The sequence below is a fragment of the Caenorhabditis briggsae genome (assembly GCF_000004555.2).
Source record: "Caenorhabditis briggsae complete genome, chrI, whole genome shotgun sequence".
In the NCBI taxonomy this organism is placed as follows: Eukaryota; Metazoa; Nematoda; class Chromadorea; order Rhabditida; family Rhabditidae; genus Caenorhabditis; species Caenorhabditis briggsae.
The window spans coordinates 12,430,529-12,441,955 of record NC_013489.2 but is presented as its reverse complement, the minus strand read 5'-3'; the positions used below and the strand labels follow the sequence as shown (position 1 = coordinate 12,441,955).

Here is an 11,427-nt window from a genome sequence, read left to right as displayed (position 1 = left end):
TCCAGTCAATTTCTCTCGATTTCCGCGGATTTTCATCGGTTTTCCGGCGATTTTTTTGCGGAGTCTATTGATTTTTTGAGGAAAAAATGCGAAAATAAACGAATTATGAACGGAATCTATGTCATTTTTTCAGCCGATGAGCTCACAACCCTATCCGGCCGCACTGCATCAATCCAGCACGCAGAGGTGAGGAAATATGGAAGAAATCGACGGAAAATGGCCTAAAAATTAAGAAAATTGAGGAAAATGCGAAGACCGATTTTTTCAATGCTTTTTATGCCAAAAACAGATTTTCGAATTTTTTGAAAAATTCAAAAAAAAAATTTTTTTTCGAATTTTTTCAAAATTTTTTTTCTTAAAAAAACCCATTCGCCGGCCTAAAAATGTCCGAAAATCCCATTTTTCACCTCGAAAATCCATTTTAGCAGGACCCTGATCAGCCAAAATGGCCAAAACACGCCGACGGGTGGCGGTACGCCGAACAGTGGCACAGGAGCACCGGAGCTCGACGTCCGGCAGCAATTGCTAAATTATCAGAAGATGTTCGATCAGGCGGCGTATCCATTCATCAACGACGCGTCCGCCTACGAGAAATTGAGCAAAATTGGACAGGGAACGTTTGGGTGAGTCTAGATGGCTTGAAAATTGCGAAAACTGGCTAAAAATCGGTTAAAAATGGTCTAAAATAACCAAAAAATTGGTCTCAAAAAGCCTAAAATAGCTAAAAATAGCCAAAAAAACCCAGAAAATTGCAAAAAACTTCAAAATCATTGAAAATAGTGAAAATTGACGAAAAATCGTTTTCCACTGAAAATACGATTTTCGACCATTTTCAGTGATTTCAGTGTCTGAAATTGGTTAAAAATGGTCTAAAAATGCCCAAAATAACCGAAAATAGGTAAAAGTAGTCTTGAAATTCGTTTAAAATATCCAAAACTCACCTAGAAATCGTCAAAAATAGATCTGAAAATTGCCAGGTTTAGAGCTTAAAAATCAGTGAAAAATGGACTGAAATAGTCAAAAATAACCTGAAAATTGCAAAAAATCGACTGAAAACGAGCAATTTGTAGCCCAAAATGGTCCTTAATGATTCCGAAAAAATCTAAACGTACATTTGCTGAAAATGGGCCAAAAATGGCTCGAAATTGGCTTTAAAACCCTGAAAATGGCGAAAACTCGATTTTTCGCCTATTTGTGACGATTTTAGATCAATTTTCAGCCATTTTCCTTGGTTTTTAGGCGATTTTCAGCATTTTTCGGCTGATTCGGACCTCTTATTTTCGGCTATTTTCAGGTCAATTTTGACTATTTTAGGCCGATTTTCAGGTTTTTTGGGGTCATTTTCAACCACATTTCAGGCCATGTTTCAGGTTTATTCAGGTCATTTTTAAGCCTATTTTAGGCCATATTTCGGGTTTTTTATGCAAATTTCAAGCCTATTTTAAGCATATATTCAGTAATTTCAGGTTGTTTTAGGTCGTCAGTTTCAGCCATTATTCAGACATTTTTAAACCTATTTTAGGCCAATTTTCAGCCATTTCAAGCCAATTTTTCGTGATTTCTGTTGATGCTTTTTGAAGCAAATTTAGGGTTATTTTAAGCCTATTTTCAGGCAAATCTAGGCTAATTTTCAGCCATTTTCAGCCACATTTTCGGCCAATTTCATTTTGTTTTAGATCAATTTTTAGCCATTTTTCAGCCACATTTTCAGCTATTCTCCGGCAATTATAGACTAATTTTCAGCCACATTTTTTGACAAATTTCCGCTGGTTTAAAGCCAATTTTCCACATTTTTTCAGCCATTTTTAAGTCATTTTAAGCCCATTTTAGGACATATTTCAGCCTATTTAAGACAAATTTCAGCTTATTTTAAGCAAATTCCAGGTCTGAAATAGACAAAAACAGCAAAAAATAGGCTAAAATTTGACAGCAAATCGCCGAAAATAGACTGTTTGAAATGGACCAAAATTGGCTGGATTTAGGCCAATTTTCAGCTTTTTTTGGAGACATTTTCAGGCCATTTTTCAGCCATTAGGTAAATTTTAGACTATTTAGAGCCTGTATTTTATACCGTTTTTAGCCCAATTTCAAAGCTAAATTCACTGGAAAACAGCTCAAAAAGCTTCGAAATCACCCTGAAAATCCCTCTTTCTCATTCCAGAGAAGTGTTCAAAGCACGATGCAAATCGACGGGTCGAATGGTGGCACTGAAGAAAATCCTCATGGCGAACGAGAAGGAGGGATTCCCGATTACGGCGTTGAGAGAGGTGAAGATGTTGGAACAACTCAAACACCCCAATATCATTGATTTGATCGAGGTGTGCAGTGCGAAAAGTGAGTTTTTGAGTGGAATTTTGGGAGAAAATGGGCTGAAAAAGGCTGAAAATGGCCTGAAATCTGCTGAAATAGCCCGTAATTAACCTGAAATTGACTGAAAATAGGCTTGAATGGGCTTTAAAAATGCTCAAAATAAGTCTAAAATGACTGAATTTGGCTGAAAATGGCTAGGAATAATCAAAAATATGTCTAAAAACGGCTAAAAATGGCTCAAAATAAGCTCAGAAGGGGTGAAAAATAGCCAAGAATGAGATTGAAATGGGCTTAAAATGACTGAAAATAGGCTAATGGGTCGAAAATGTCTTAAAATGGATAAAAAAATGCCTGTGAACAGCTGACCCTAAAATCGGCTGAAAATCTCGGCTGAAAACGGTGCTAAAATGTCTCTTTAAATGCTGTAAATAGCTTGAAATGGCTTCAAATAGGGTTAAAAATGACCCGGAAATAGCTGAAAATAGGCCTAAACTGGGGTTAAAAATACCCCGAATATCATTGATTTGATCGAAGTGTGCAGTAGTGCGAAAAGTGAGTTTTTTGAGTGGAATTTTGGGGGAGAATGGCTGAAAAATGGCCTGAAAATGTCTCCAAAAAAAGCTGAAAATTGGCCTAAATCCAGCCAATTTTGGTCCATTGCAAACAGTCTATTTTCGGCGATTTGCTGTCAAATTTTAGCCTATTTTTTGCTGTTTTTGTCTATTTCAGACCTGGAATTTGCTTAAAATAAGCTGAAATTTGTCTTAAATAGGCTGAAATATGTCCTAAAATGGGCTTAAAATGACCTAAAAATGGCTGAAAAAATGTGGAAAATTGGCTTTAAACCAGCGGAAATTTGTCAAAAAATGTGGCTGAAAATTAGTCTATAATTGCCGGAGAATAGCTGAAAATGTGGCTGAAAAATGGCTAAAAATTGATCTAAAACAAAATGAAATTGGCCGAAAATGTGGCTGAAAATGGCTGAAAATTAGCCTAGATTTGCCTGAAAATAGGCTTAAAATAACCCTAAATTTGCTTCAAAAAGCATCAACAGAAATCACGAAAAATTGGCTTGAAATGGCTGAAAATTGGCCTAAATCCAGCCAATTTTGGTCCATTGCAAACAGTCTATTTTCGGCGATTTGCTGTCAAATTTTAGCCTATTTTTTGCTGTTTTTGTCTATTTCAGACCTGGAATTTGCTTAAAATAAGCTGAAATTTGTCTTAAATAGGCTGAAATATGTCCTAAAATGGGCTTAAAATGACCTAAAAATGGCTGAAAAAATGTGGAAAATTGGCTTTAAACCAGCGGAAATTTGTCAAAAAATGTGGCTGAAAATTAGTCTATAATTGCCGGAGAATAGCTGAAAATGTGGCTGAAAAATGGCTAAAAATTGATCTAAAACAAAATGAAATTGGCCAAAAATGTGGCTGAAAATGGCTGAAAATTAGCCTAAATTAGCCTGAAAATAGGCTTAAAATAACCCTAAATTTGCTTCAAAAAGCATCAACAGAAATCACGAAAAATTGGCTTGAAATGGCTGAAAATTGGCCTAAAATAGGTTTAAAAATGTCTGAATAATGGCTGAAACTGACGACCTAAAACAACCTGAAATTACTGAATATATGCTTAAAATAGGCATAAAAAACCCGAAATATGGCCTGAAATGTGGTTGAAAATGACCCCAAAAAACCTGAAAATTGGCCTAAAACTGTGATAAAAATCACCCAAAAATGCTGAAAATTGGCTTAAAATGACTGAAAATTAGCCTAAACTGGCCTCGGTTTCAGTTCATTTTTGGCAATTTAATTCAGCGTATTTCCTACACATCTTAATCGTTTTCGAGCCATTTCTAGCTCATTTTCAGCCCATTTTCAGCTCAATTTCAGTCAAAAATGGTCCTAAATATTAAGAATGAGCAATCTGACCATTTTAGGACGATTTTTGACCCATTTTTAGACTATTTAGACCCGTTTTCAATCAATTTTGGTCCATTTTTAGTCATTTTCAGCCGCTTTCAGACCTATTTTAACCCAATTTTTGAGCATTTTCAGCCTTTTTTGACCCATTTATGCCTATTTTCAGCCAATTTCGACTCATTTATAGCCTATATGTTTTCAGTCATTTTTCTGAATTTTTCAGTCATTTTTAGCCAGTTTCGACCTATTTTTAGCCTATTTAGACCGATTTTGGTGACTTTTTGACCGTTTTGCGGCCTATATTCGGCTATTTTATGCCGATTTCAACCAGCATTTTGACTATTTTCAGCTTATTTTTTCAACGAATTCCTCTTTCTTGCAGGCTCCGCCCCCGCGACGAAAGACCGTACCACCTTCTACCTGGTCTTCTCATTCTGTGAACACGACCTGGCTGGTCTTCTATCGAATCCAAAAGTCCGGATGTCCCTTTTGCATATCAAAACGATGATAAAACATCTGATAACGGGACTCAACAAACTGCATCGAAGCAAAATTCTACACAGAGACATGAAGGCGGCGAACGTATTGATATCCAGAGAAGGAGTGCTGAAATTGGCCGATTTCGGATTGGCTAGACCGTTTGTGCAGAGAGAAAGTGGGTTTTTTTTTTGGGGGGTGGAAATGGCTGAAAATAGCTGAAAATCGAGATTTTTAGCACCCAGAAATGACCAGAATTGAGCGATTTTGAGCCGGAAATAACGAAATGTGAAACAATTTCAGTCAAATTTGACCAAAAATTGAGGCTGAGCAATCGGAGAAAGTCGTTTTCACTGGGGATTTTTTGGCTGAAAATGAGTCAAAAACAAGTCCAAAAAATTGAGAATTGCTCAGATTGCTCAGCATAAATTTTTGACTGGAACTGACTGAAAATGAGCCAAAAATCTTGAAAATCTCAGCGAAAATCTTGAAATTTACTCAGATTGCTCATTTTCATCCTAAAATATGGCGTTTTGGATCGAAATAACTGAGAAAATTCATGAAAAATGGCTCAAAATTCATGAAAAATGGCTCAAAATTCATGAAAAATGGCTCAAAATTCATGAAAAATGGCTCAAAATTCATGAAAAATGGCTCAAAATTCATGAAAAATGGCTCAAAATTCATGAAAAATGGCTCAAAATTCATGAAAAATGGCTCAAAATTCATGAAAAATGGCTCAAAATTCATGAAAAATGGCTCAAAATTCATGAAAAATGGCTCAAAATTCATGAAAAATGGCTCAAAATTCGTGAAAAATGGCTCAAAATTCGTGAAAAATGGCTCAAAATTCGTGAAAAATGGCTCAAAATTCGTGAAAAATGGCTCAAAATTCATGGAAAATGGCTCAAAATTCATGAAAAATGGGTCAAAATTCATGAAAAATGGGTCAAAATTCATGAAAAATGGGTCAAAATTCATGAAAAATAGGTCAATTTACTGTCGTTTTTCGGCTTAAAATGACTTTTTTCAGCTCAAAATAGCTCATTTTTGCTCAAAAACCATCAAGAACGGCATCTGTCTCGGATTGCTCAGCTTAACATTTTGCTGACTTTTCTGGCATTTTTGACTTAAAATGGCTCAAAATTGACTGAAATTGCTTCTAAATGACTCAAAACCAGCATTCTTCGCTGATTGCTCAGATTTAACTAGTCTAAAAAAGTCCAATTTCCAGACTCGAACGTGCCCCGTGCTCTGTATACGAATCGTGTCGTCACCCTATGGTATCGCCCACCAGAACTGCTACTCGGCGATCGATCATACGGTACAAAGATCGACGTGTGGGGTGCTGGATGTATTATGGCCGAAATGTGGACCCGTCAGCCGATCATGCAAGGAGACACCGAACAGAGACAGTTGCAGTTGATTTCGGCACTTTGTGGATCCATTAATCAGGAGGTTAGGGTGGGAAACGTCTGAAAACGGCTGAAAATAGACAAAAAATGACTAAAAATGAGTCAAAAAGGGCTTTCAGTAGGTCAATAGGCTGTAATTGGTCTGAAATAGGCTGAAATAAATCCAAATTGGCTCAAAATAGACCAAAGAAGGCTCAAAATGGGTCAACAACGACGGAAAATGGCTGAAAATAGGCTTAAAATGGTCTGAAAATGGTCTGAAAATGGCGAAGAATGAGCTTAAACTGGGCTTGAAATGGTCTTAAAATGGGCCTAAAATTGTCTGAAAATGGCTAGAAATAATCAAAAATGACTGAAAACTACCTAAAATGGTCAGATTGCTCATTCTTAATGTTTAAGACCACTATGACTGAAATTGAGCGGAAATTAAGCTGAAACTTAGCTAAAATGAGCTAGGAGTCGCTCAACAACAGCTGCATTAGGCTTTAAATCCGTCAAAATGGCTGAAAATGGGAGAAATAGACTTGAATGGGTCAAAAAGGACCGAAAGTACACTAAAATACACTAAAAATAAGTCAAAATAGGCTAAAAATAGGTCGAAACTGGCTAAAAATGACTGAAAACGGTCCATATAGGCTATAAATGAGTCGAAATTGGCTGAAAATAGGCATAAATGGGTCAAAAAAGGCTGAAAATGCTCAAAAATTGGGTTAAAATAGGTCTGAAAGCGGCTGAAAATGACTAAAAATGGACCAAAATTGATTGAAAACGGGTCTAAATAGTCTAAAAATGGGTCAAAAATCGTCTTAAAATGACTGAAAACTACCTAAAATGGTCAGATTGCTCATTCTTAATATTTAGGACCATTTTTGACTGAAATTGAGCTGAAAATGCGCTGAAAATGAGCTAGACATGGCTCGAAAACGACTAAAATTTGTAGATTGCTCAGCCTTAATTCAGGAAAAAAGACTGAAAACTTCAAAAAAAAAATCAAATCTGATAATTTTTCGATTTTGTGCAGTTTTCAGCCAATTTTAGCCGAATTTTGATAATTTTCAGTCAATTTGGGATCGATTGTTCTAAATTTTGACTAGTGTACTGTGTCGATTGTTGATAATCGACAAAAATCGACGAAAATCGTCAAAATCGGTGTCGATTTCGTCGGTGTCGAATCGGTGTCGAAAATCGATATTCAAAAAGCCGACAAAAAGTCGATTTTGTCGATTTTGAATCGACTAAAAATCGATAAGAATCGACTAAAAATCGATTTTGAATCGACTAAAAATCGATTTTTAATCGACTTTCATGTCCGAGAGGATTACAAGGCCTGTGACCTAGAAACTGTCTGTTTTTTTGTTGTTGTGCCTGTTTGAAACTGGCAGTGTGCTACATTTTGATATGGTGACCTAACTTTTGTAAGTTGAGTTTTCTAGGCCACCACGAGTTCAACTGAAAACCGAAAAAGTCGATTTTTCGTGGACTTTTGTCGATTTTCGTCGATTTTAAGTCGACGCAAAATCGACAACGAAAAGTTCGATTTTCATCGACAAATAGCCTTGTCGAATTGTTGAATGTCGATTGTGTCGATTTCAAAGTCGACTCGGCACTCGAATTTCGATCTTTCAGGTATGGCCAAACTGTGTGAAAATGCCGCTATGGAATGTAATGTCATCTGATACGAACACTCCACTTCCACAGGGCAAAAAACGGGTTTTACGGTCGAAACTACGTCATTTGATGCGTCTGGACGGTCCCGATGGACGATCACAATCGGTAGGTATTCTGGAAGATTCTAGACATTTTTCATTGATTTTTTAAACGAATTACAGGACCCTTACGGCAAGGGTAAACCCAACGAACACTTGCCGGCTGTGAGTTTTATATTGATTCGGAAATAATTTCGAAGTAGCTACAGTAATCCGTAAAATTACTGTGCCAAAAAAAGTCTTAGAAATTTGGCTAAATTTGAGTCAAAAATAGCTACGAAAATTCAGAAATCCAAAAATTTTTAAGCAACTACAGTAATCCAAGAACAACGATGAAAAAATTCTAGTCGAAAACTACAGTAATCCGGCTGAAAACTCTGAAAATTGAATTTTTTTTTGAAGATTTTTGACACGAAACTCGGCTGTTTTGGCCGTGGCCTAAAAATCGCAAACTACAGTAACCCCACGAAACTACAGTAATCCTTATTCAAACCGCGGACGTTTCGTTTTACACACACACACACACACACCCACACACACCCACACACACACACCCACACACACACACACACACACACACACAAACACGCACTAAAAGCAGCCATAAAAGGGGCTTTTTGAGAACCGCGACGTTTTAGAACTGTGACGTTTCGGAACCGTGATTTTTGAAAATCGTGACGATCGGAACCGCGACTTTTTGGAACCGTAAAGTTGAGAAATCGCGACGTTTCGAAACCGTACTGTTTCGGAACCGCGACAATTCAAATCCGCGATATTTCGGAACCATAACGTTTTAGAACTGCGCCCTTTCGAAACCGCGACTTTTTAGAACCGTACCGTTCTGGAACCGCGACATTTCGAAACCCTGCCGTTTCGGAAATGTAACGTTTTGAAACCCTAACTTTCGAGAATCGTGACGTTTCGGAGTCGTAACGTTTCGAAACCACGATGTTGCGAAACAGCGACGTTTTGAAACTGCGACACTTCGAAACCGTAACTTTTTGGAACCGCGACAATTCAAAACCGAAAAATTGCGACGTTTCGAAACCGTACTGTTTCTGAATCGTGACGTTTTGAAACAGCGACGTTTCAGAACTGTACCGTTTCGAAACTGTTACGTTTTGGAATCGTGACATTTCGGAACCGCCGACGTTTAAGAACCGAACCATTTCAAAACAACGCGATTTAAAAACGACTAACAGTCCTAAGATAGGGCTACAAACTACAAAATGAACAAAAAAAATCCAATTTACATGAACATTTTCGCAATTTCTGAAGGACTTTAAGGACGACGACGCGATGAATCTACTGGAAAGCCTTCTGGCTATCGATCCGGATAAGAGACCGACGGCTGATGAGGCAGAAGATGACATCTGGTTTTATAAGGAACCACTGCCCAAGGCAAATGTCCAGGATTTGATGGATACCATTCCGGTAGGTGTTGATTTTGGACGTTTTAGAACTGCTGCGACGGTTTAGAACCATAGGTTCCAGATGGTACACTTTAGAAATCATTTTAGAACCGCGACATTTTAGAACCCTGAAAATCTTAAAGTCGGACGTTCTAGAACCAGACGCTTTAGAACCGAGATGTTTCAGAACCAGATATATAGAAATTGGATATTTTCTAACCGAACGTTTTAGAACTACGACATTTCAGAAGCAGAGGAGTTTTGAAACCGTACATTCTAGAACGAGCCAATTCGCAACTGGAACTGTTACCGTTTTAAGGCATGACATTTTAGAACCACGACGTTTTGAAACCAGACGTTCTAGAACTACAAACGTCGTAGAACTGGGACATTTCGCATAGTTTTGGAATTCTCAAAATGCCCGGTTCTAGGATGTCGCAGTCCTAAAACGTCCTAACTCTAAAATGACCTAATTTTTTCAAATTTCCAGACATCCCAATTCGAGTACACTGTGGGAAAAGGCGCCCACGCCGGCCGCGGCCGCCACCACAACAACCAGCCACGTCCGAATCAGGCACAACGTCAGTCGAATGCCATTCCGGCTGGACAGTATCGGGATACGATTTTTTGAATTTTTCAAAAATTTTGATTTTTTGGAATTTTCGAAAATTTTGATTTTTTAGAATTTTCGAAAAATTCAAAAAAATTGAATTTTCCACTCTTTTTTTTTTCATTTTTCTGGGTGATTAAATTAATTTTTTCTCTTTTTTTTGCTCCAAAATCATTCCTTTCTCTCATCCTCACTACAAACTACAAAGTGTCTGTCATAAGAAACCAACCAAAAAAATTGAAAATTAGAACTTTTGGGAGATTTTCTGGTCCATTTTATATTGTTAAATATCAATTTAGAACTATTTTTCTCTCCCCTCGTTTGGTCCCCCGGATTCGCTAAGCCCCGCCCCCTTTTTAAGTCTGAAATGTATGATCTGAGATTCTTTTCTTCTTCTTCTTCTTCTTCTTCTTCTTCTTCTTCTTCTTCTTCTTCTTCTCCTTCTCCTTCTCCTTCGCCAACTTTCGAAAAAAATGTTTACTCGTAGAATTTTATGTGTATTCCCCGTTTCCTTTTTTTTTTCGTCGTCTTCTTTGATCAATGAAACCTTTTTTTGGAAAAGAACAGATACACAATGGAAATGGAGAAAATTCTGAGCGAAATGGTGAAAAAATGAAGTTTCTAGCCCGTCTAGGAGCTGAGATACAGCGATTTGAAATTTTGAGGAGCGAGAGAGTGAGAGGGCGCAGACAGCGGGACACTCTAACTGTGTGTTTACGGTAACTAAAAGTGTGTTAAAATCTTCATAAAATGGTCAAAATTTCACTATCCTAGCACGCCTGGGAGCCGAGAAATAGCCGTTTGAAGTTTTGGAGAGACGCAGACAGTGTCTCGTTGTCTGCGCTCTCTCTCTCTGAATTTCTGAACTTCTGAATTTTTGAATTTTTGAATATTTGAATATTTGAATTTTTGAATATTTGAATTTTTGAATTTTTGAATATTTTGAATTTTTGAATTTTTGAATTTTTGAATTTTTGAATTTCTGAACTTCTGAATTTTTGAATTTTTGAATTTTTGAATTTTTGAATTTTTGAATATTTGAATTTTTGAATATTTGAATTTTTGAATATTTGAATATTTGAATTTTTGAATATTTGAATTTTTGAATTTTTGAATATTTGAATTTTTGAATTTTTGAATATTTGAATTTTTGAATTTTTGAATTTTTGAATTTTTGAATATTTGAATTTTTGAATATTTGAATTTTTGAATTTTTGAATATTTGAATTTTTGAATATTTGAATTTTTGAATTTTTGAATTTTTGAATTTTTGAATATTTGAATTTCTGAATTTCTGAATTTTTGAATTTCTGAATTTCTGAATATTTGAATTTTTGAATTTTTGAATATTTGAATTTTTGAATATTTGAATTTTTGAATTTTTGAATATTTGAATTTTTGAATTTTTGAATTTTTGAATATTTGAATTTCTGAATTTCTGAATTTTTGAATTTCTGAATTTCTGAATATTTGAATTTTTGAATTTCTGAACTTCTGAATTTTTGAATATTTGAATATTTGAATTTTTGAATTTTTGAATATTTGAATTTTTGAATATTTGAATTTTTGAATTTTTG

General features: G+C 36.0%; 1 protein-coding gene across 1 annotated transcript; it reads left to right on the top strand.

Annotated features, from left to right (window-relative positions):
- Window positions 1–136: 136 nt before the first annotated feature.
- On the top strand, window positions 137–9,871 carry Cbr-cdk-9 (the record flags this gene model as incomplete). The annotated part of the gene is made up of 9 exons (XM_045241354.1): window positions 137–186; window positions 426–623; window positions 2,162–2,334; window positions 4,613–4,885; window positions 5,942–6,165; window positions 7,749–7,895; window positions 7,952–7,993; window positions 9,116–9,262; window positions 9,731–9,871. 9 exons carry the CDS (start codon window positions 137–139, stop codon window positions 9,869–9,871), a joined length of 1,395 nt encoding a protein of 464 aa, XP_045097036.1.
- Between the last annotated feature and the right edge of the window lie 1,556 nt (window positions 9,872–11,427).